The 23,517-nt window shown below is 42.1% G+C and overlaps 1 protein-coding gene across 1 annotated transcript; it reads left to right on the forward strand.

Moving 5' to 3' along the window:
* The first annotated feature begins 2,219 nt into the window (after positions 1 to 2,219).
* Positions 2,220 to 23,311, forward strand: si:ch211-106k21.5 (uncharacterized). The gene is made up of 2 exons (XM_063065001.1): positions 2,220 to 2,522; positions 19,521 to 23,311. The coding sequence occupies exons 1-2, from the start codon at positions 2,471 to 2,473 to the stop codon at positions 20,747 to 20,749; spliced, it is 1,281 nt and encodes a 426-aa protein (XP_062921071.1). The 5' UTR covers positions 2,220 to 2,470; the 3' UTR covers positions 20,750 to 23,311.
* The last annotated feature ends 206 nt before the right edge of the window (positions 23,312 to 23,517 follow it).

Raw genomic sequence — 23,517 nt, forward strand, 5'->3', positions numbered from 1 at the left:
ACTTGGAACATTGTGTGCAACTCTGCTCACTCCATTACAGGAAGACCTTGGGAGCGGTGGAAAAGAGTTTTACGTGGATGCTGTTTGGATTAGAGGATATGAGCTAGAGGGAAAGATTGAACAACCTTGGCCTGCTTTCTGTGGAACACTGGAGACTGATAAAAATTTATAAGCAGTATTGATAGGGTAGACAGAAACTTTTCCCCAGTTACTGGAGGAAATGCATTAAGGTGAGAGAGGAAAAGTTTAAAGAAGATGTGATATGCACATTTTTTTTTACACAGAAAGTGGCAGGTGCCTGGAACAGGGTTCCAGTAGTAATAATGCAAGTAGATACAATTGTGGTGATTAGGAGGCTGTTACACATGAATGTGGAGGGAATTGTGGGATATGGACTATGTACAGGCAGAAACAAATTAATTTAGTTCAGCTTTGGGTTCAGGCTGAAGGGCCCTGTTGTTGTGCCATACTGTTCTATGGTCATAGCAGAACGAGCGAGGGAATGGGCTCCAAGATTGTCACAGACTGCTCTGGAGATCTGGAAGAGATACATCATTTGACAGATGTTTCATGGTGGATCAGGCCATTTCTTGCTTTTTCAGGATAATAGGCCATACAACTAAAGGAGTCAATGGGGAGAGACGAGTGATTCTGAATGTCCCAGTTCCCCAGGCCATTTCTGGAATGTCCCATGCTGTGGCCAGGAGCAAGTCTGGAACCATTTAAGATAACTGTATCCCCACACCCATTTCTCTTTACATAGCAAAACATTGGTGCCTTATGAAATCTGCTAGAAGGCCTGTGGTGTCTTGAAGAGTTCAATACCTGCTTGCTAGAGAGCAAGATAGCCTGTGTTTCTAGTGCAGAAGTAGGGGCTAACTCTGCTTGCACACTTTTGAATCCAACTAAGGTTAAGTGGCTGATGACTGATACCATAGTTTCCATCCCAGCGCAAGCAACAGGGACCCACTGATACGGCCAAGCAAGCTTGACTCCTGCCATTGAGCAGACTGAAAAGGAGTCTGCAAACTGTCATAGAGGTGTAGAATACTGCAGATCAGGGCTGCATGCAGTTTGCATTGAAATGATCAAAGGAGAGCAAAAAAACAGAGAGGAAGGCCAGGTGAATTCTGTGAGAAATCTGCAGGTCACCAAAGACACATGCCAAGCTTTAAATTCTCTGAGAAATTACCTAAGAAGCAGAGGAAGGATATTCATTTGGCCAGAGTAGCAAAAGATCAAAATAGTTTGTAATATTGCAGAAATTGAAAGCTCCATATCAGGTCTCTGTTCCGGTGGGCTGGAACATCTAACCCACCTCTTTCTCCAGGATATCTGGCTTTCTTCACAACCGTTCACCAAAGACCTCCATTTTCACATCCAATCCCAGAACCCAGACTCGGGTGTTTCTACAGTGAATCCCATGAAACCAAATTGTTTACAAGCCTGCACTAGAGCAATGAAATGAAGTATACTAAGGGCTGTATAACAATAAATAACACCAATAGTTACTAATACTCCACAGGCATGATTTAAGTGTTAAAAGAACAAACGTCTTTTTTGTTGACGTTGCTTTTCCCGGTATCAAAGACAACGTGATTACAAAAACACTTTTTTTAACATTTAAATCAGGCCATCATATCATGCCAGCATCAAATATAGAGCATAGAACACTACAGCACAAAAAACAGGCCATTCGGCCCTTCCAGTCTGTGCCAAAACGTTATTCTGCTCGTCCCATTGACCTGCATCCAGTCCATAACCCTCCAGACCTCTCCCATCCATGTATCTACCCAATTTATTCTTAAAACTGAAGAGTGAGCCTGCATTTACTACGTCAGATGGCAGTTCGTTCCACACTCCCACCACTCTCCGAGTGAAGAAGTTCCGCCTAAACCTTTCCCGCCTAATTTCATTTTTTGGCCAATCACCCCAACCAAATAAATAACACATTTGGTTTGTCATTTGCAAAACTCGAATAGCTGCTTCTGTTGCTGTGTTCCGGGTGGCTCTGTATTCTACAGCAGGGCTTCCAAGTCATTTTAGATGAAGGAAGTGCGTTTGGAGATAGCCTTCATTTCAAACTCGGGGCTCATTCATCTTTCCCACTAATCAATAAGGCCGGAGTTATGTGACCAAAGAATAACTACAGGTCGGACTCTAGGTGTCCCCCTAGAGCAAGTATTGGCGATGCGCTGAGGAGGGCAGAAGAGCGGGCAGTCCCGTTCAGGCGGCCTCACTGCGTTCTCTGAAGGCAGCGTGCTTCATACCTGGTCACTTTCAAAGGAGTGCCAGAGAGGAGAGCGAGTGAGGGAACTACTGCGCTAAACGCTTTATATACCCTTCTTCTTCTCATCACCCGCCACAACTGATCAGGAAATGCATCGGAATATTTAATACATTATATTGTTTTCCATCAGGATGCGAAGCCCGAACCAATGGAGTAAGAACTATTCTGTTTGTAACAAGAATGTTTTCTTCTAGACCTGCAGGAATGGGAGAAACCGGGAGAAACACTAAAGGTAAGAGAACTCCTATTTACAAAGAGTTATTCTCTCGCTTCTTAAATTCACTTCGGAATTTTATACGGTGAGGTAAAGTGGAGATGTTTTAGAAGAGATTTGCAGTATATACAAGACGTATACGTCGAGAATATAGGTCCTCGCCTTCCAGTGGGAAGAAGTCCTGAAACTATTCAATTAAAACCCTAATGCAAGCATCTCATTGCGAGGTGCGGAGTTTCATGCATTATTTTAGCGAGATGTTAAAACTTGCAGGTAAATACCAGGGATTTTCAGGCTGAAAGCACGTGAGCTCGGAAACTGTCAGCACAGGGAAATGTCCAAGCTCAGGGAGAGAAGTTTGGGAGAGTCCGTGGGATAAACGGAAACCAAGACGTAGCGTGGAATCGGTCGGTTAAATGTGAGCACATTTCATCCGGGGACAAGTAAGGAAAACTATATTATTTCACTTCGTCAATCTGAGTCAACGCCGAATCAGCACTAATGAACCGAAATGAATACATTGGTGGGGTAAGGAAGTCGATAGTTTACGGGAAATAAAACTTTTCTCTTGGTCCCTTGCGCTCCGATGATTGTTTTGGTGGCACCATGCCAAAATATTTAGGGTTTATATAATAAATTATATTTTGTAAAGTTAGGACTGGAAATAGCCATGTTTACTGTGTAGTCCAGGAAACGGTTTGCCATTTCTTCTCCTTTGTGTGGGCTTCGATCTCTGCCCACATTGGCGCTGTTGTGAGGGATTTAAAACCAAGGGACGCGAAACTATGCGAAGGCTAGATTACCAACGCGAAAACGCTATCAAATTACTGTAAGGGCATTCGCTTTCATTCTGCATTCCAGTCTGATCCTCAAAACACGGTCTTAAATATGTTCATCTTCCAATAGTCTTGTAGTACAGTCTGAAATACACTGGCAAACCCGTGCACCTGCCTGTGCGTCCTTCTCCTTTGAGGTTTAAAACTGAGCGTTAGGCTGGTTAGAGCTGCTTTTAGAAATTAACCTGCGGGAGAGGGCTTGTTTATAATCTTACTCACTTCCCGCATTGGCCGTGTCATCGCAAGGGGGAGTGGTGTGTATTGACAACAATAGCTGCTCCCAGGGTGCCTCAGACCAGTCGCTTTAACGAACAAAACAAACGAAGCAACTTTCAGCTTGCATTCTCGAGAGGGGAAAACACCCAAAATAAAATCTTGAAGGGAAGGGAGGAACACTATTCACGGACTCGGGTAATTCCTGTTGAGGTTCTCCTTCAGCATCCACTGAATCTGGGAAACTGGTGGAAAGTGACTCGTCACTTTCCCAAGACTTTCCCTAGCAGCCACAGTGAGACTACAGGTCTTTACATAAGGAAGGACACTGTGGAATTATGGGAAGATGAGAGAAGATTCACTGGTCGGTTGGAGGGATTGTTTCATGAGAAACACTCTAGTTCTGTACTAATTAGTACATGTTGCGCCTGTAGTAATTGGAATTTAGAATGAGTTATGGAGTTGTATAGCACAGAACAAGTTATTCTGCCCAGATCAACCAATGTGCCTTTCTGAGCTAGTTCTGTTTGCCTCCATTTGGTTCAAATCCCTCTAAACCTTCCTATCCATAAATCTGTACAAATGCCCTTTAAATTCTGCAACTGTACCCACATCCACTGCTTTGACTAGCAGCTTGTTCCATAAACGCACCATTATCTGCGTGACTTTTCATTTTTTCACTCTCACTTTCCACCAGTCTCCCAGCTTCAGTAGATGCTGAAGGAGAGCCTCATCTGGAATTGTCCGAGTGCATTTTGGGCAGTAATGAAGGTCCTCCATCTCCCTCTGCCTAAACCATCACACACAGATATAGAAGGATTCTACATTGCTGTTTCGGTAACAATTTTGCTTTACCAGTCAAGATTGTTAGCCCTGAGCTGAACCCCCAAATGTGGTGGTCTGGTGGACCATTCTTAGTCGGCTTTGACCCTTTGACCTGTTTGGCATGGGCGACCATACCAAGAGCCAAAGCATAAAGGCCTGACTCCAGGCAACACAGCTCTCTGGGTCATTGAGGCACACAGGCCTCCAAACCCAATGTGCTAGCTACTACTCTACCACTTAGAGTGTTCATTCAAGGAAAAGAATTCCTGGACTCTCAGTCTCTCCTTTCCATGTAGCTACACATGCCCTTACACTTCCTCCCTTAGTGCTACACACGCCCTTACACTTCCTCCCTTACCACCATTCAGGGCCCCAAACAGTCCTTCCAGGTGAGGCAACACTTCACCTGTGAGTCGGCTGGGGTGATATACTGTGTCCGGTGCTCCCGATGTGTCCTTCTATATATTGGCGAGACCTGACGCAGACTGGGAGATCGCTTTGCTGAACACCTACGCTCTGTCCGCCAGAGAAAGCAGGATCTCCCAGTGGCCACACATTTTAATTCCACATCCCATTCCCATTCTGATATGTCTATCCACGGCCTCCTCTACTGTAAAGATGAAGCCACACTCAGGTTGGAGGAACAACACCTTATATTCCGTCTGGGTAGCCTCCAACCTGATGGCATGAACATCGACTTCTCTAACTTCCACTAATGCCCCACCTCCCTCTCGTACCCCATCTGTTACTTATTTTTATACACACATTCTTTCTCTCACTCTCCTTTTTCTCCCTCTGTCCCTCTGAATATACCCCTTGCCCATCCTCTGGGTCCCACCCCCCCCTTGTCTTTCTTCCCGGACCTCCTGTCCCATGATCCTCTCGTATCCCTTTTGCCTATCACCTGTCCAGCTCTTGGCTCCATCCCTCCCCCTCCTCTCTTCTCCTATCATTTTGGATCTCCCCCTCCCCCTCCAACTTTCAAATCCCTTACTCACTCTTCCTTCAGTTAGTCCTGACGAAGGGTCTCGGCCTGGAACATCAACTGCACCTCTTCCTAGAGATGTTGCCTGGCCTGCTGCGTTCACCAGCAACTTTTATGTGTGTTGCTTGAATTTCCAGCATCTGCAGAATTCCTGTTGTTTGCGTCATTATAGAGCCTAATGGCTGAGGGTAAGAATGACTTCATATAGTGCTCTTTGGAGCAGCACAGTTGTCTTAGTCTATTACTAAGTGTTCCTTTGTTTAGCCAAGGTGGTATGCAGAGGGTGAGAAACACTGATGAAGACAAGCCTTCTTCATTATTTTCTGGGAACTATGTACTTGTACCTTGAAGTCTCTCTGTTCATCACATTGCCCTGGGCCCTATAATTCACTGTGCATGTACTTGCATCACTTCACACTTATCTGAATTAAATTCCATCTGCCATTCCAATGCCCACTTTCTCAGTTGATCTAGATTCTGATGTAAAGTTAGATAACCTTCTTCGCTATAAAACCAACACCACTATTTTACAATGCTTCCCTATGTTGTTATCCTGCATTCCCATCCACCTACATTCACAGCTCTCTACTCCCTCTACATTCCCAACTGTGTGAATAAATCCTGCACTAACTCCATCTACAGTTTTGCAGGTGATACCACTATAATGGGCAATATCTCAAACAATTATGAGTCAGTGTAGAAGGAGGGAATAGAGAGCCTAGAAACAACTACCTTTCCCTCAATGTCAGCAAAACAAAGGAGTTGGTTTGGATTTGGGCGACTGTCAGGAAGAACATAAGAAAAAGGAGCAGGAGTAGGCTATCTGGCCCATCAAGCCTGCTCCACTATTCAATAAGATCATGGCTGATCTAGCCATAGACTCATCTCTACCTACCTGCTTTTTCCCTGTAACCCTTAATTCCCCTGAAGGGGACAGTGCAGGTGTCTCTGTTTACATCAAGGCTGCTGAGGTCTTGAGAGTTAACAGTTTCAAGTCCATTGGAGGCTAGAGAAATTTGGAATGTCCTCTTTGACTCTCAACAATCTTATCAAAGTACCAAACATAGCATCCTATTGAGATGCATCGCAGCTTGGAATGGCAACTGCTGTGTACATCAGCACAAGAAACTGCAGAGAATTGTGGACACAGCTCAGCGCATCATGGAAACCAGCCTCTCCTCCTTGGATTTTGTCCACATTTCACTGTCTCAGTTGATGAAAAATCCCACCCACCATGGATAATCTCTTCTCCCCTCTCATTGGTCAGAAGATATTAAAACCTGAAAGCATGTACCACCAAGATCAAGGACAGCTTCTATTCCTTCATTATAAATCCATTGAACAGTCCCCTGGTATGATAAGATGGACTCTTGACCTCACAATCTATCTCATTACTGTTGGCCTGCTCTGCACTTTCTCTACACTGTAACACTTTATTCTGCACTCTGTTATTGTTTTACCTTTTACTATCTCAATGCACTGATATAATGAATTGATCCATATGGACAGTATTCAAGATAAGTTGTTCTCTGCACTTCAATACATGTGACAATAACAAATCAATCTCCAATTTCTAATTCAAATTGACAATGCGGATGTTAAACAACAGGGGATTTAGCTGTGGTACATTATTGGTTACAAGCCTTCAATTTGAAAAACAGCCTTCCACAACCATCACTGTCTCCTTCCATCAAACCCACGTGGTTTCCACCTGGGTCCCATTTGATCTCACCTTCCAGACCAGCCTACCATGCAGAACCTTGTCAAAAGCCTTGATGAACTTCACCTAGATAATATCTACCACCTTGCCCTCATCAATATTCATGATCACCTCTTCAAAAATCTCAATCAAATTTGTGAGACATGACTTTCTATCTGCAAAGTCATGTTGACTATCTCTAATCAGCCCTTGCCTTTCCAAATGTAGATAGATCCTGATTCTCGCAATCTTCTCCAGTAACTTTAATATCACCGATGTTAGGCCCCTGACTATAGTTCTCTGGCTTGTCCTTGCAGGTGTTCTTAAATAAAGGATTAACATTAACCACCCTCCAGTCTTCTAACAAAGACACAAAAATCTTGGCAAGGGCCCCAACAATTTCTCTCTTACTCCCCAAAACATCTTTGGATACCTCTGGACATGAGAAGTGATTTTATTGAAGCATTTCATATTTTAAGGAATATTGATAAAGAAGGGAGAGGATGCTTCTCCTGTTTGGGGAAATATAACTCATTTAGGATAGAGATGGGAAATGCCTATCAGCAGTTCATGGACCTTTGGAATCCTCTTCCAAAGAGCTGTGGAGGCCTAGAGAGATTTCTGGATTTATAAGGGCATCAAGGATATGGATTAGTTAAGAAAATGGAATTGAAGTAATCAATCAGGTGATCTTATTAAATGGCACTGAAGAACCTTACGGTCTATTGCTGCTTCTAATTCTTGATACTTTGTTAAATGTAGCTGTTGTTGTAATGTGAAAAAGTATCCTGCAACTGAATTTGTAACTAGTTCATTATTTTTATTGAGGTTTTGATCAGAAGGGGCCTGCATTACTACTGCTTCATCTGCAGTGTTGCATTATGGGATGTGTTGACAAGGATCTTGATGGTTCCCAGGAAATGAAACTGAGCTCCCCAAGTTTAAGTGTATTCCAAAGACTAAATTAGTGAGAAGGTCCTAAAATCCTGAAGACAGAAGAAATGCAAATTCTAACGCAGTGTCTCAAACATAAATGTCAACATTTCCTCTCCCCTCACAAATACTGAACAACCCTTTTCCTCCAGCCATTTTCCCCCCTGAAGTCGTATATCCACTTACCTATGAAATTCTTTTAGAATTTACCTATGAAATTCTTTTAGAATTGGCTTTTTCTGCCAATGACTAAGTGCAGTGATCACGCGGTATCCCATCTTAGTGCTTTGAGATCTTTTAGTCAACACATGTAACTTACCTAGAATGAGGAACTCTGGCTGAAACGTGGATGTTCATTCAGAAGAATCAAGTCAGAACAACTGACTATTGCCTTTTCCCACACTTTGGTATCTACATGCTTTCCTGGTGACTTGTCTCCTAAGTAATGTAACGTCTTTGACTGTCTGAAGCAGTCTGAGATCATGGAATTAAGCCCACTTAAGCCAAGCTGCTCTTGACAGGCAAGCACATTCACGCTGTAGCCCAGAAAGGACATCAACAACTCCATCAGTACAGCCAATTTAATCCTCACTCTGGAGCTAGCTGTTAGTTAGAAACTCAGAAACTAAAGTCCAAGTAAAATGTAAATCACAAAGTATACTCTTAACAAAAAAGATAAATGAAGACATCTAAATTTATCTCAGTTCCTCATGTTTATAATATACAGGGCGTTTGCACTACTAATATGTTTGCATTTGTAACATCACCGCATCTAAAAGGCCAATTTGCTCTTTGCAATAGATCAGACCAGATGACACATTCTGTTAGTGTCATTATCAACTTTAACTAAATGTGGTTACACTCTCACCCCTGAGTCAGACAGTTGTAGATTCAAGACCCATCCCAGAGGAATCTATACAGCAGTGAAGTCAAGAACATAAAACTCTGGCCTGATTTTTATTCCAAAGTGGAACAATGTAAAGATCCCAGTGCACTGACGGCTCACCCATGGAGAGAATGGGTAGGCAGGGCTGTTTTCCCTGGAGAATAGGAAGCTGAGAGGGAACCTTATAATGGTTTATAAAATCATGAGGGCTGTGGATAAGGTGAATGGTCTCAGACTTTTTCCCAGGGTAGAGGAGTCTGCAGCTAGAGGCCATGGGTTTAAGGTGAGAGGGGAAAGAGTTAAAAGGGATGTTATAGCTGTATATTTTTTCAAGTTCAATTTGTAGTCATTCAACTGTACACATGTATACCGCCAAACGAAACAACGTTCCTCCGGACCAAGGTACATAACACAGTATATATAACTCACACACACAGTACATAAAATGGTATTAACACAAATAAATTTAACAATTAATAAGATGCGTTTTCGACACAAGTTAAAAAGTAAACAGTAAAGGGCTACTGACACTTCATACGTGATGAGACCCTGATGCTGGCAGGGAGTTCGGTAGTCTTATAGCCTGGAGGAGGAAGCTGTTTCCCATCCTATTAGTTCTTGTCCTAATGCTATGTTACCTCCTGCCTGATGATAGGGGTTCAAAGAGATTGTCGGATGGATGGGAGGGATCATTGATAATGCAAAGGGCCTTATCAAATACAGTGGTCCTGGTGAGTATCTCGGACGAGGGAAGAGAGACCTCAACGATCCTTTCAGGAGTCCTTGCAATCCTCTGTAGGGAGTTGTGGTCAGATGCCTTGCAATTTCCATGATGCTGCTGGTCAGGACACTCTCGATGGCTCACCTGTAAAAATTGGTTAGAACGGGGGTGGGGGGAGGGGATAGGGTTCACTTAGGGCACTTAGTGGTTATATGGAATGAGCTACCAGAGGAAGTGGTAGAGGCAGGTACAATTATAAAGTTTAAAAGACATATGGGCAGCTACTTAAATAGAAAAGGGTTTAGAAGCACATGTGCCAAGTTGGGCTGAAAGGTCTGCTTACGTGCTCTGTAACTCTATATCTCTAAGTATAAATGGATCAATCAATTTTTGACTATTAAAGGAATCTAGGAATATGGAGTGATATTTAAAGGTCAGCATTGAACTCAGCATGGGGCTGAAATTCATACATAATTATGTTAAAGCATCTTGGTTTAACCAGTCTGTTAAAAGCTGCAATTTTTTTGCATCTGCTCTCAGATCCTGCAGGTGCTGTCCTCAGTAGCAGGGAGTTGGTGGACATGGGGTGGAGATAGATAGTAAATCAGCTGTGATCGAATGGCTGAGTAGACTGATTCTGATCCTATGTCATATGGTCTTACGTGTCAGGGAGTGTGGTTACAGGGAAATTAAACGTGGGAATAGAATTGATAGGATTGCTCTGAGAGCTGTAATAGATCTGATGGGCTGAATAGCCCCATCCTACATCATCAGAAAATATGGACGAGTATAATATGAAGCAAGGTGTGGGAAGTTGAACAGAGCATCTTAGGGAGAAGATTAGGAACAGGTCTTCTGGCTGTCATATAACCTTCATGATCCTAATATTAATTAGGACCTGTTCCTAATATTAATGACTTGGAAACTGAAAAGTGGCAAAAAGCTTCAAATGCAAATAATTTAGAGAGGTAAAAAGTATTTAGGCAGTAAATGTACAGTACTGTATTTTGTACACAACTCCCTATTTAGGCTTGCTCTTTAAAGGGGATCAAAATGTTTTCAACTTGTAAAATAACTGAATAATTATCTCCAACTAATACAGAATTTCTTGTTATTGCTTAACTGAGTTGTTCATAAAGTTTATTACAGGAAACTCATACTTCAATGCCTTTCTGGCACTCAGGAAAGGGTGTGGGTACAGATGGAATTCCTAATGGCACAGGGTTAAGATAAGGCAGTTTTTATTCAATGTGCTATTATTATCAGGACTCTTATCATGCTTCTACTAAAGTTGGACTTGATAAACTCCAACAATATGTTTTACAATAAAAGAAAGCATGTATTCTAGTTTCAGGAAAGTTCCAAAATAATTCATTTTATACTGACTGGCGTCAATGTGTGTTGACAGGACATATTTAATGGAAAATATTCCTTCTCTGTCGCACCCTCCTCAATAAAGCCACTAATGAATCCATAGCTGACGGTCTGAAGCAATTAATGAGTTAGGTGAGGAAAAATCATGCTGAGTTTTTTTTCCATATTGTAGTTAATCTTGTTAGCTAAAATGCAAGTTTTTTTTTAAGCTGAATGGTATCTTGTGGGTTTACTGTTGCCCTGTGGGAATATTTTTTTTTAATTGACCACAATGTCAACAATCTGAGCAAAAGCAGCACACACAAGACGCTGGAGGAACTGTGCAGGTTAGGCTGAGACTCTTCTTCAGGACTGAGCAAAAAGTGGCCATTGGGTGTGCTGGCAATGCGGCAGTGATTGGGACCAAAGTGAGATCTGGTGGCTGATTTAAAGTACCCCAGCCCTAAGAGATCCACAGGAAAGCATCTACAACCCAGAAACCTCAAACTCCTTCTCCAGTCATGCCCCCAGCTGTCAGCAATAATGTTGCTAACTTACAATCACATGGTATTTCCAATTGTATGATAATGTCAGCCAATAGTTGAATATCAATAACATTCAAATTTGGCTTGACAGCTAATATTTGCATTGCAGAATGCCGGGTGATGACTGTTTTGAAAGTGCCTGCCTTGACAAGTCATTGCGGAGTCCCACACGGTTAACTTTGTGTGTGCGGGGAATGGTGGTTACTATAGTGCACAATGACCATCGATCAGAAGGTAAATTAGACCAGACCAGATGATAAGGGAATGGGAGGCATTGCAATGATAAAGCCTGGGGAGGAGCAGAGAATCTGAAGTTGGCACAATGAATCACCAGAACGGAAGAGTACAGCGTGTCTAGCCAGCGACCAAGGGCAGCAGAGACTGGTTAGCTTTCAATTAGTCCCCGATAATCTGTCATGTAGCTGTTCCATACCCAAGATATGGCTCACTAGTTATGGTCAAATCATGGACACAGTCCTTCTATTCATAAAAAGATTGAGATGGTATTGTTAGGAGTCATTTTGGACATTTTTCAGGAATTATGGACTAAAGGGAGCAGCTAGTTAATTAAGAGTATACTAATAAACTCTTCTTGGGCACAGTTTGTCACTGAAATGTCGGTTAAAATCAAAGCTGTACCCAGCTGGTAGCCGGAGAAGAGTTTATTCATCATATACACCAGTAAAGTACTAGATCCTGTTTAAAAAGAAACTGTTCATAATTTAACTTCCACTGATACTTTAAGGCCATCGATACCAGTCATCATATGTGTAATATTCTCATTCTGTACCATGGAAACTAAACAGGGGAAGACAAGTAATGTACGTTCATGTTAATCCTTGAAGCCTTCGTGCCTTCATGATGAGATCAGAGGGCAATATGCAACCATCACCTGAGATAACACATCATTAAAGACATAACCATTCCACTTAATACACAGTTCAGGACATGTCTGTTTTGTCAGTTAATATTCCAGCCATTTCGATATTTAGGGAGCCATCTCATCAACATAACAAGAGAAGTATACTTGGATGTCTATCTTTTTTCCTAGAATCCCTTGGACTAGTCACTGTTATTTAAATATTGAAAAGGGTTCTACAAGTTGAGATGTACACCTATTGTAAAGATGTATTTCTGTAAAGTTACCTGTCTGCACTGAAAATGCTAAGTAGGAAATTATAGTCACTGAAGTTTCAGTTTGTTGCTTATTGTTCAGTATTTAAAAAGTATAAAATGCCAGTACGCGGTTGAAGGAGAGGAGAAATAGATTCTCCAGAAGACCAGCTTGCATGAGCTTTGGTCTCTAGTGGTTTTGTCACAGTCACGGCAGTACAATGGTTTTCACCTGCAATTTCCATAGTTTTTGAGCTGTAATCTGCACCGTGCTGAAGGATGAGACAAGCACTATGTCACAGAAAGAAACAAATAACAAAGTTTTACTTTAAAGTAGAAAGTGATTGCAATCAGTACAAGTTGCTGGCATCATTAAATTAAATGCAATAGAATCTGTTCTACTGAAAGAGCGCTTTTGTCTAAAATATTAACTTTCAATCATTCAGTAGTTTTGTGCATGAACAGTGAAGTGTTCAGTAATTTGAATGAATTAATTTTAAAATGCAAAACTATACTGCACCACATAAAAATGCTTTCATGTTGGTTGTCTATGTGTTCCAAAGTGCTTCAAATACCAGTTATTGTGGATTACAATGAATACTACTATATGGTCAAATGATGGTAGTCTGGAAAAGGGGAAGATAAAGACAGAAACAAGCCTGCTTTGATCTTGTATGGCAGTTGAACAGTTTAGAAGTGAGTTCTTCACAAAACTTTATATTAAAATTACACCTTCAAATGTTACCTTCCCTTTCATGCTAGGTTCCTTTGCTGAAAAGTTACCTGGCACCAAGGAGAGAATTAATAAACTTTGCAATATGTACCCATAAGGCCAGTGACTTCCTCTCCAGGTATATAAACTGGATTCACCATTAGCCTCAATAACTGATTTTCATTTAGATGGCAAGTATAAAACAGCGAGATATCCCAAGACATTTCACTGGAGCAGGCCAAACAAAAGTTTGACACCACGTTGCTTAAGGAGGTGTTAGGGCAGAAGCACAAGAGCTAGGATAAAGAGGAAGGTTTCAAGAAGCATATCAAAGGAGAAAAATGATGTGTGGAGACAGCAGAGTTTAGGAAGAACAGCACAATTCACCAGAAGACATGTTTTCCATGAGTGAGGAAATTCCATTTGGATACAATAAAGTAGTCTGATCGGGAGCATCTTTTTCTTGCTGGTCATTACGGTCGGTAATGTTGACCCCAATGCAGGGTCTTGACCTGAAATGTCAATTATCCCTTTCCCTCCATAGACGCTGCCTGACATGTTGAGGCGTTCAAGCAGCTTTTCATTTTTGCCCCGGATTACAGCATCTACGGTCTCAACGCAACTAATGTTTTGTTGTTTCCAGCCCCTTAGTATGAACATAGAATTTTCCAACTTCTGGTAATTCCCTCCCCCTCCCTTCCCCTATCCCTATTTCACTCTGCCCCCTCCCCCAGCTGCCTATCACCTCCCTCATGGTTCCGCCTCCTTCTACTACCCATTGTGTTTTCCCCTATTCCTCCTTCACCTTTCCTGTCTATCCCTTCCCTGTCTCCCCTCCCCCACCCCTTTATCTTTCCCCTTACTGGTTCTTCACCTGGAACCTTCCAGCCTTCTCCTTCCCACCCTCCCCCCACCTTCTTTATAGGGCCTCTGCCCCTTCCCCCTACAGTCCTGACGAAGGGTTCCGGCCTGAAACATCGAACAATCGTTTCCACGGATGCTGCCCGACCTGCTGAGTTCTTCCAGTGTGTTGTGAGTGCTGCTTTGACCCCAGCATCTGCAGAGTATTTTGTGTAATGTATTGTTGGGCTGCGGGGCTGGAGGGGATTATAGAGCTAGCAAGAAATGAAGGGATTTGAAAACCAGGAAGAGAATTTTAAAATCTCGGTGTTGCTTAAATATGTTAGGTTGGCAACAGTGGGGGATGTGCAAGTTGGATTCGATGTAAATTAGAACAATAGTGGTTGTTGACTTTTGGATGACTCACATCCAATCGAGGCTGGCTAGGAATGCCTTGGAATAGCTAAATGGTATCAAAGTAGTGCACGAGTGTTTCAGCAGCTAATGAGCTGATGTTGAAACTGAGGGGGCTGTTAAAGAAGTGAAAATGACCGGTGTTCAGTGGTGTCACAGGGGCCCAATTTTCAATGTTGACATTGGCTTAAAAAGGACCTCAGGTAGTGTTATTAACAGGCCAAACCTGCTGAGGAGGCCAGGAGAAATTAAGATGTTTTTTGTCTTTTCTGGTGTTGAATATTTCAAAAATGGAATTTGGCCTCCTGTGGGTCCTAAAGCAACAAGCAACCAGTATGACCCATAATCAGTCAGCTGCATGCTTAGACCCCTGCACTACTCTGCATATGTACTTGAATGTGTGGCCAAGCACAGCTCTGATGCCATCTTCAAATTCACTCACAACCTGGCTGTTGGACAAATATCAGACGGCAATGAGTCAGCTTATTGGAGCAAGATAGGTCACCTGGGTGAGTGGTGCCATAACAAGAACCTCTCACTCAATGTCAGCAAAACTAAAGAGCTGATTCTTAACTTCAGGAAGGGAAAGGAGGACAGATATGTAGTGGTCTACATTGGGGGATATCAGTAATGGAGAAAGTCAGCATCCACAATTTCCTAGGTTATGAATGACCAGTCCTGGACCAATTATATTGATGCAATCGTAAGAAAATGGCAGCAGAGTCTTGACTTGCTTAGGAGGTTAAGGAGGTTCAGCTTGCCCCCAAACAGTCTAGTAAACTTCTACAGATGTGTAGTGGAAAGTATTCTGACTGGTTGTGTCAGGCACTGCAATTCAAATGCGCAGGAACGTAAGAAGCCACAAAGAATAGTTGTCTCTGCCCAATACTCCACGGACACATCCCTCCCTATCATTGGAAGTACCTACAGGAGGCAACATTTATAATCAAACATTCCCACGACGTGGGCCATGTCATCTTCTCATAGCTATCATCAGATAGTAGATACAGAAGGCTGAAATGCCACACCACAGGTTCAAGAACAGCTACTCACTTCAGCCAATCATTTCTTGAGCCAACTGGCAAAACCCTAATCACTACAGTTTAGCAACACAATAAGCACTTCAGTCATTTTGCACTAAAATGTACTTTGTTTTGTTCTAATTGTGTATAATTTATAGGCCATAAGACTTCAAGACATAGGAGCAGAATTAGGCCATTTGGATTATCAAGTCTGCTCTGCCATTTTATCATGCTGATCCATGTTCCCTGTCAGCCCCAATCTCCTACCTTCTCCCCATGATCCCTTCATGCCCTGACCAAATAAGAATCTATCAACCTTGCCTTAAGTGTAAATACAGATTTGGCTTCCACAGCTGCCTGCGCCACTGATTCAGCACTCTCAGGCTAAAGGAATTCCTCCTCATCTCCATTCTAAAAGGATGCTCTTCTATTCTGAGGCTGTGTCCTCTGGTCTCAGACTCTCCCACCATAGAAAATATCCTTTCCACATCCACTCTATCAAGGCATTTCACTATTTGATAGGTTTCAATAAGGTCATCCCTCATTCTTCTGTATTATACAGACCCAAAGCCATCAAATAGAACATAGAACATAGAATAGTACAGCACAGTACAGGCCCTTCGGCCCACAATGTTGTGCCAACCCTCAAACCCTGCCTCCCATATAAGCCCCCACCTTAGATTCCTCCATATACCTGTCTAGTAGTCTCTTAAACTTCACTAGTGTATCTGCCTCCACCACTGACTCAGGCAGTGCATTCCACGCACCAACCACTCTCTGAGTAAAAAACTTTCCTCTAATATCCCCCTTGAACTTCCCACCCCTTACCTTAAAGCCATGTCCTCTTGTATTGAGCAGTGGTGCCCTGGGGAAGAGGCGCTGGCTATCTACTCTATCTATTCCTCTTATTATCTTGTACACCTCTATCATGTCTCCTCTCATCCTCCTTCTCTCCAAAGAGTAAAGCCCTAGCTCCCTTAATCTCTGATCATAATGCATACTTTCTAAACCAGGCAGCATCCTGGTAAATCTTCTCTGTACTCTTTCCAATGCTTCCACATCCTTCCTATAGTGAGGTGACCAGAACTGGACACGATACTCCAAGTGTGGCCTAACCATATGATAAGATGTTCAAATCTGGAATCATTTTCGTGAATCTCTTTTGAACCCTCTCCAGTTTCAGCATACCTTGTCTAAGATAAAGGGCCCAACACTGCTGACAATACTCCAAGTGAGGCCTCACCAGTGCTTTATAAAGGCTCGACCATTACATCCTTGCTTTTATATTCTAGTTCTCTTGAAATGAGTGCTAACATTGCATTTGCCTTCCTCACCACAGACTCGACCTGCAAATTAACCCTTAGGGAATTCTGCACAAGGACTCCCAAGTCCCATCTATACCCTCTTAATGACCTTTTTAGTTGCCTTCTGTTGGTATTTGAAAGCTTCCCAATTCTCTAACTTAGCACTAATTTTTGCTCAATTATATGCCCTCTTCTTGGCCTTTATGTTGGCTCTGACCTCTCTTGTTAGCCACGATTCTGTCATCTTGCCTTTAAAATACTTCTTCCTGTTTAGGATGTATATCTCCTGTGCCTTCTGAATTGCTTCCTGAAATTTCTGCCATTGCTGCTCTGCCATCATCCCTGCCAGTGTTCTTTTCCAATCAATTCTGGCCAACTCATTTCTCATGCCTCTGTAATTCTCTTTACTCCACTGTAGTACCGATACATCTGACTTTAGCTTGTCCTTCTCAAATTTCAGGGTGAATTCGATCAAATGATGATCACACTCCCCCAAGGGTTCTTTTACCTTAAACTTTCTAATCAATTCCAGGTCATTGCACATCATCCAATCCAGAATAGCTGATCCCCTAGTGGGCTCAACTATGAGCTGCTCTAAAAAGCCATCTCATTGGCATTCTAGAAATTCCCCCTCTTGGAATCCAGCACCAACCTAATTTTCCGAATCTACCTGTATATTGAAATCCCCCATGACTATTGTAACATTGCCCTTTTGGCATGCATTTTCTATCTCCCATTGCAATTTGTAGACCACATCCTTACTGCTGTTTGGGGGTTTGTAAATAACTCCCATTGGGGTCTTTTTATCCTTGCAGTTCCTTAGCTCTATCCACAATGATTCAACACCTTCCAACCCTAAGTTACCTCTTTCTAATGATTTGATTTCACTTTTTTTTACCAACAGAGCAATGCCACCCCCTCTGCTTTCCTGCCTGTCCTTTCAATACAATGTGTATCCTTGGACATTAAGCTCCCAGCTATAATCTTCTTTCAGCCATGATTCAGTGATGCCTACAACATCGTACATGCCAATCTGCAACTGTGCTACAAGTTCATCTACCTTATTCTATATCATATGCACAATCAAATACAGTACAACACCTTCAGTCCTGTATTCACCCTTTTCAATTTTTTTCCTTCTTTTACATTGCAACCCATCCTGTTGGCTGCAATTTTGCCCTATCAATAGCCTCTGCTTGCTAGGAGTCTCACTACACACTGCCTCTGTTTGTAAACCAACTACCTCATCTCCAGCACTATCACTCCGGTTCCCACCCCCTGCCAAATTAGATTAAACCTACCCGAACAACTCTAGCCAACCCGCCCACAAGAATATTGGACCCCATTGGGTTCAGATCTAAGCTGTCCCTTTAGTACAGGTCATACCTTCCCCAGAAGAGATCCCAGTGATCCATAAATCTGAACCCCTGCCCCCTCTACCAGTTCCTCAGCTACACATTCACCTGCCAAATCATTCTCTATTCTTACCCTCACTGGCATATGGCACAGGCAGCAATCCAGAGATTACTATTCTGGAGGTCCTGTTTCTCAGCTTTCTATCTAGCTCCCTAAAGTCTCTGTTCAGGACCTCCTCACCTTGTCTACCTATGTCATTGATGCCAATATACACGAAGACTTTTGGCTGCTCACTCTCTCCTTTGAGAATGCCATGATTCAAGACATCCCTGATCCTGGCACCAGGGATGCAACATACCTTCCAGATGTCTCTATTGTACCCACAGAACCTCGTCTCTGTTCCTCTGACTAAGGAATCTCATATCAACATTGCAGTCCTTTTCACCTCTCTACTCTTCTGAGCCACAGCACAAGACTCGGTGCCAGAGACCTGGTCACTGTGGCTCCCCCCTGCTAGCTCATCCCCCTCAATAGTATCTAAAGTTGTATACTCATTATTGAGGGGAACAGCCACAGGTAGACGCTGCATTGGCTATGCATTTCCACTCTTTCTCCTGACAGTCACCCACTTACCTGTCTCCTGCGATCAAGGGGTGACTACCTCCTTGCATCTCCTGTCTATCACCTCCTCATTCTCCCATATGAGTTGAAGGTCATCAAGCTGCAGCTCCAGTTCCTTAATACATTCTCTCAGGAGCTGCAACTCGGTGTACCTGGTGCAGATGTGTTTATCTGGGAGACTGGACATCCCTCAGACTTCACACATTCCACAAACTGTACAGAACACTGCCTCTGGAGCCATTCTCACTATCTACTATCCCTAACAGACGAGGAATGAACAGAGGGATAGAACAACTTACAAGATAATATACCTCGCCCAAACCTGATGAGCCAAAGCCACTCTAAAGACTGGCACTCTCCAAAAGAATGGCTGCTCCACTTGCACATAGATTATTCTTAATGCCCCTTTCTAATGAATCTCTCTTTCTGATTGGTCACTCCTCAAACCAGAAAAACTGCTGTGAAACTCTGCCTTCAAAATCTTGACCTTATGTTTTCCTTGTGAATGCTGCTTATTTGTTGCTATTTGCCTGTGATTCTTTCCAATGGATTGTGCATATGACAATAAACTCGATTGGCTTTGTTTCTTTAACTGCGATTTTTCTGTCATTTCACCCCGTCCTGTTGTGTTTCCTCAGATACCAAGTCATGGAAAATGCTACTGCAGTGGATTCTACTTCTGGCATTAAGGGAAAGTCATGGGGCTGTGAATGAATTCTGCAAATGTGATGTCAATCTTGACTTCAGGACATTCAACTCCAGCTATGCAAGACAACAATGCTGTTTAAATTTCACTGGGTCTTCCATTGGTGCCCTTCACTGGAATGCCTTCACTGACCTGACAGGACTAATGGTGCTCGACCTGTCAAGTTGTAACATATCTGACATCTTGGATACGGATGAAACTCTGAGCTCTCTGGAGATCTTATACCTGGACCACAATTATTTAGAGCGATTACCTTCTAATTTCCTAACAAATGCACCCAATTTAAAGGTCCTTCACCTCGAGGGAAACAATCTTCAAGAATTACCAAAGGACATTTTAGAGAAATCAGACCAGATTAAGGAGCTATACTTGGATTCCAATAATCTGATTTCTATTCCTCCTAGTGTCTTTAGACCAAGCCTTGAAAAATTGTCTCTTTTTAATAATACTTTGCAGTGTACATGTGCCTTGTATGATGCATTGACAAAATATAATTCAAGTGTCTTTGTATCGGAAAATGGGCCCACGTGCTTTACCTCTAAGCACACAAAAGGTCTGAATATCATAGATCTTCATCGCTCAGATATCTGCAGGTCCCACAGCCTTACTGCTCTCTTCATTTGCCTCCCTTTCATCTTGATTCTTGTTCTAGTGTTGGGTTACTTCTGCTGTAGAAGAAGGAGGGCTGATTTTAAAGGGATTAGACAAGACAATCACATTTGTACTGTGGAGAAGTCTGGCTTTACAAACCTGGAGGACCATCACTACATAACATGCAGAACCCCAGAGCCAACTCCTACCCTTGCAGGACATGAGAACAGCATACTTGCCAGAAACCAGTTCATGTTACGTCCCTCAGTAGCACTGCTAGGGAGTAACCGTGACTTGTACGAGGAAGTGGAGATAAAGCTTGGTAGTTCTGTTGACTCCATTGCAACTGCTGATGACATCTACCTTAACATGTCAACTAAGAAATCAGAAGAAGAAATAGTCGACGACGTCCATATGCAACCAGAGCTGGCGAGTGTGACAGACGAGTTACAAGAGATGGATCGACAAAGGCTCTACATGAATAAATCAGCAAACTACTATAATCTAGTTCCTGGTATTGAACTAGATGACTCTGACCATGGTGAATATGAAAATATTGACTTATCTTAATGATATAGAATAATTAGTAAGACAAATTGTACAAAATCTAAATTAAGATGGATGCAGTAAGGCAGACTGTAGAAAGGTGGTGAAGGTGAACTGAGAGAACTTGAAGAATAAGAAAAATAGAATACTTGATTGAAATGGAATCAATAGGAGAAAATGCAGGCTAGCATTGGGGTTATGAAGCTCTGCTGTGTCAGTACTCTTCAACATATGGTATGTCAAGGCCAGGAACCCAGCTCAGCTAAATTTAGCAATGTTATCCATCATCAGATTCTGATGTCGATAAACTCCTGGAGGAAATTGCAGAGGTAACTTAGTGGAATGAGAGGTGAGAGAGATCAGATCCAACTTGGTTCCAATAGTATCATTTGCTTTTCAAGAACAATCCACTATCAAAATAAGGGTCAATTCTTTAAAAAAAAATGTGCCTGTTAAAACATACTTCAAGCGTCCCATCTAGGAATGTTAAAATTTAGCACCAACTTGAGCCTACTACGAGTAGGAAATGGGTGAGTCTGGTTTAGACCCCCATTTTATGTACTAAAATTAATGAAATTAACAGAGGATGACTTAGACTGGATGAAAATGTGCTTCCAATTCAAAACAATCTCTAACGTACCATATAAATAAAATCAAAACTCGAAAGTTTGATCAGACTTCCATATTTATTTTTAGCAGTTGAATGTTAAATTCAATTAATCAGACTGAAAAGACTGGTGATCTCTTGGTTTCACAATATCTAATCTTTCTCAATCTTCCTTGCTATACTGGATGGATGAGTGAGACAGCCAGTTTTACAGGTTCACTGAGAGTTTTAGAGTAGACTTGTGGCAGTTCTTGGATTTTATTTTGTATGTTCATGAATAAATGTATTTATAATTCATCCAAGTTGTGATGTGGAAGGGTGAGCCTGTCAGTCATATTGACCAACAAAGTGCTTAAGAGGGGGAAAGCAGAGGAGCTACTACAAGGCCTATTGCAGTCGTTTCCCTAATCCCCACTTATGTGCTGATAAGACACTCTTCCCAACACAGAGCAGGTGGGGAAACAAGCTGGCCCCCCCACAGCAACTCACTCCAGTGACCAGCCTTCCACCTGTGCCTGGCACAACCCACCCATGAACAGCTGTAAGGGGGTGATCGTAGATCGCTAGGCTGGTCTGTAGGTCTATAGGTACAACTTTGAAGGATCTGTTGATGCCTCTGTTGGATCTCCCCAAGTTTATTTTGGTTGGTTGCAATCTCACGGTAACATTCTGTGAATTCCCTGACATGCCAGCAGAAAACCTTCCTGGAACTCATCCAAGGCACTGAGGGAGGTGTGATGCTAGGAGCAACACATCCATCACCTACATCTTGCCCTGGATATTGAATAAGAAATACTGCCACATCCTGTCTTGCACACTGGAAATGAGATTTCACCTGGAGATTACCTTGCAACCCAGATGAAGCCTGCACTGTGTTGGGGTCATAGCAATATCTGAAAGCCCCTCCCCAACACTCTGAGAACAGGAAAGGTTAAACTCAGTCTTGGGAATCAGAAAGATATTCAAGTATAGGCTTGAGCCCAATTCTGACTTCACCATATCCACAAACCACTACAAGACTACTAAGGTGGTGAACTTTGCCTACTGTAATGCTTCTTAGCTGGGAGGTAACAAACTCAAATGTGGCATTCTAGTCCCATTCCTGTTGAGCTCAGTACTGATCAAAGTTTTAAATTGTTTTACCCTTTTCCATGGCAATTTTACACTCTGAACTATTCTTAGGGAATATTTCTTAGGATTATTTCAAGTAACAAGTCATGCTAACTTGGTACTTTTGAGATACCATTACTTGACTCCACAACTGTGGTGTGGGAAAATGAGCACACTGTCAATTCTCTTGCAGCTGCATCAAACAACAGTGGAAAAGCCTACTTAATGTTGGATTGTAATATGGAAGTGCTACACTTGTATAAAGCTCGAATTGCTGTAAATAATTTGTTCCTTAATGTTTGCATAAACCAATAGTTTTTTATGATTTTTAAGCAGGCCTTTTATAATTACATTATAGCCAGCTTTAATAATTACTCTAAACATAGTACATTTGTCCTTTCCAATGCATTTTGTGGCCTTTGGGCGTTAAAGGATTATTTCATATATTAAAACAATGGTCATAATCAAGTGTCCAACCTCAAGGACATCCTTGCTGTATCAATTGCACAAAGATATATAATATTAATAACTCAAAGTCCTACCATTTGGATCCTTCCAGAGTTAAAAGGAAAGAAAACATTTAAACAACTGTAATTTCAGTTTGATATGTCTTTCAATCTGTTGTTGTTTTTCATTTAAGAATGTGATCCATGGACAACCTGAGCAGTACAATCTAGAGGGTAAGCCTCAGTCTATTTGAGGGTCAGTCTATCTTTTGTGGGATTTCATGCTGCTAATGCTGGGACAGAAAATGTTTCTGTCTGAAATAAAGGGAAAATGTTCTATATTCAGCCCTTTGGGAACAAAAACTGTGCCTTTTAATATTAATGTAATGGTAACTAAGATTAAAATAGCTCTATTTAATCTACCTTTTTCCTGAGTCACAAATTCATTGTTGCACACATCATAGAAGTGTTATGTTTGAAATATTATTTCAATACCAACAAACTTCCAGCTGTGTTTTTCATATTTCCTTTCAGACTTATGAAGAATGATTTTATAAATAGAACAATTTGAAGAGATTATTTCCCGCCTTGCTCTTCTGCAGCCATCAGTGATTAGTGCCTGTTGATAA

The sequence above is a fragment of the Mobula hypostoma genome, chromosome 12, assembly GCF_963921235.1.
Source record: "Mobula hypostoma chromosome 12, sMobHyp1.1, whole genome shotgun sequence".
NCBI classification, from domain to species: domain Eukaryota; kingdom Metazoa; phylum Chordata; class Chondrichthyes; order Myliobatiformes; family Myliobatidae; genus Mobula; species Mobula hypostoma.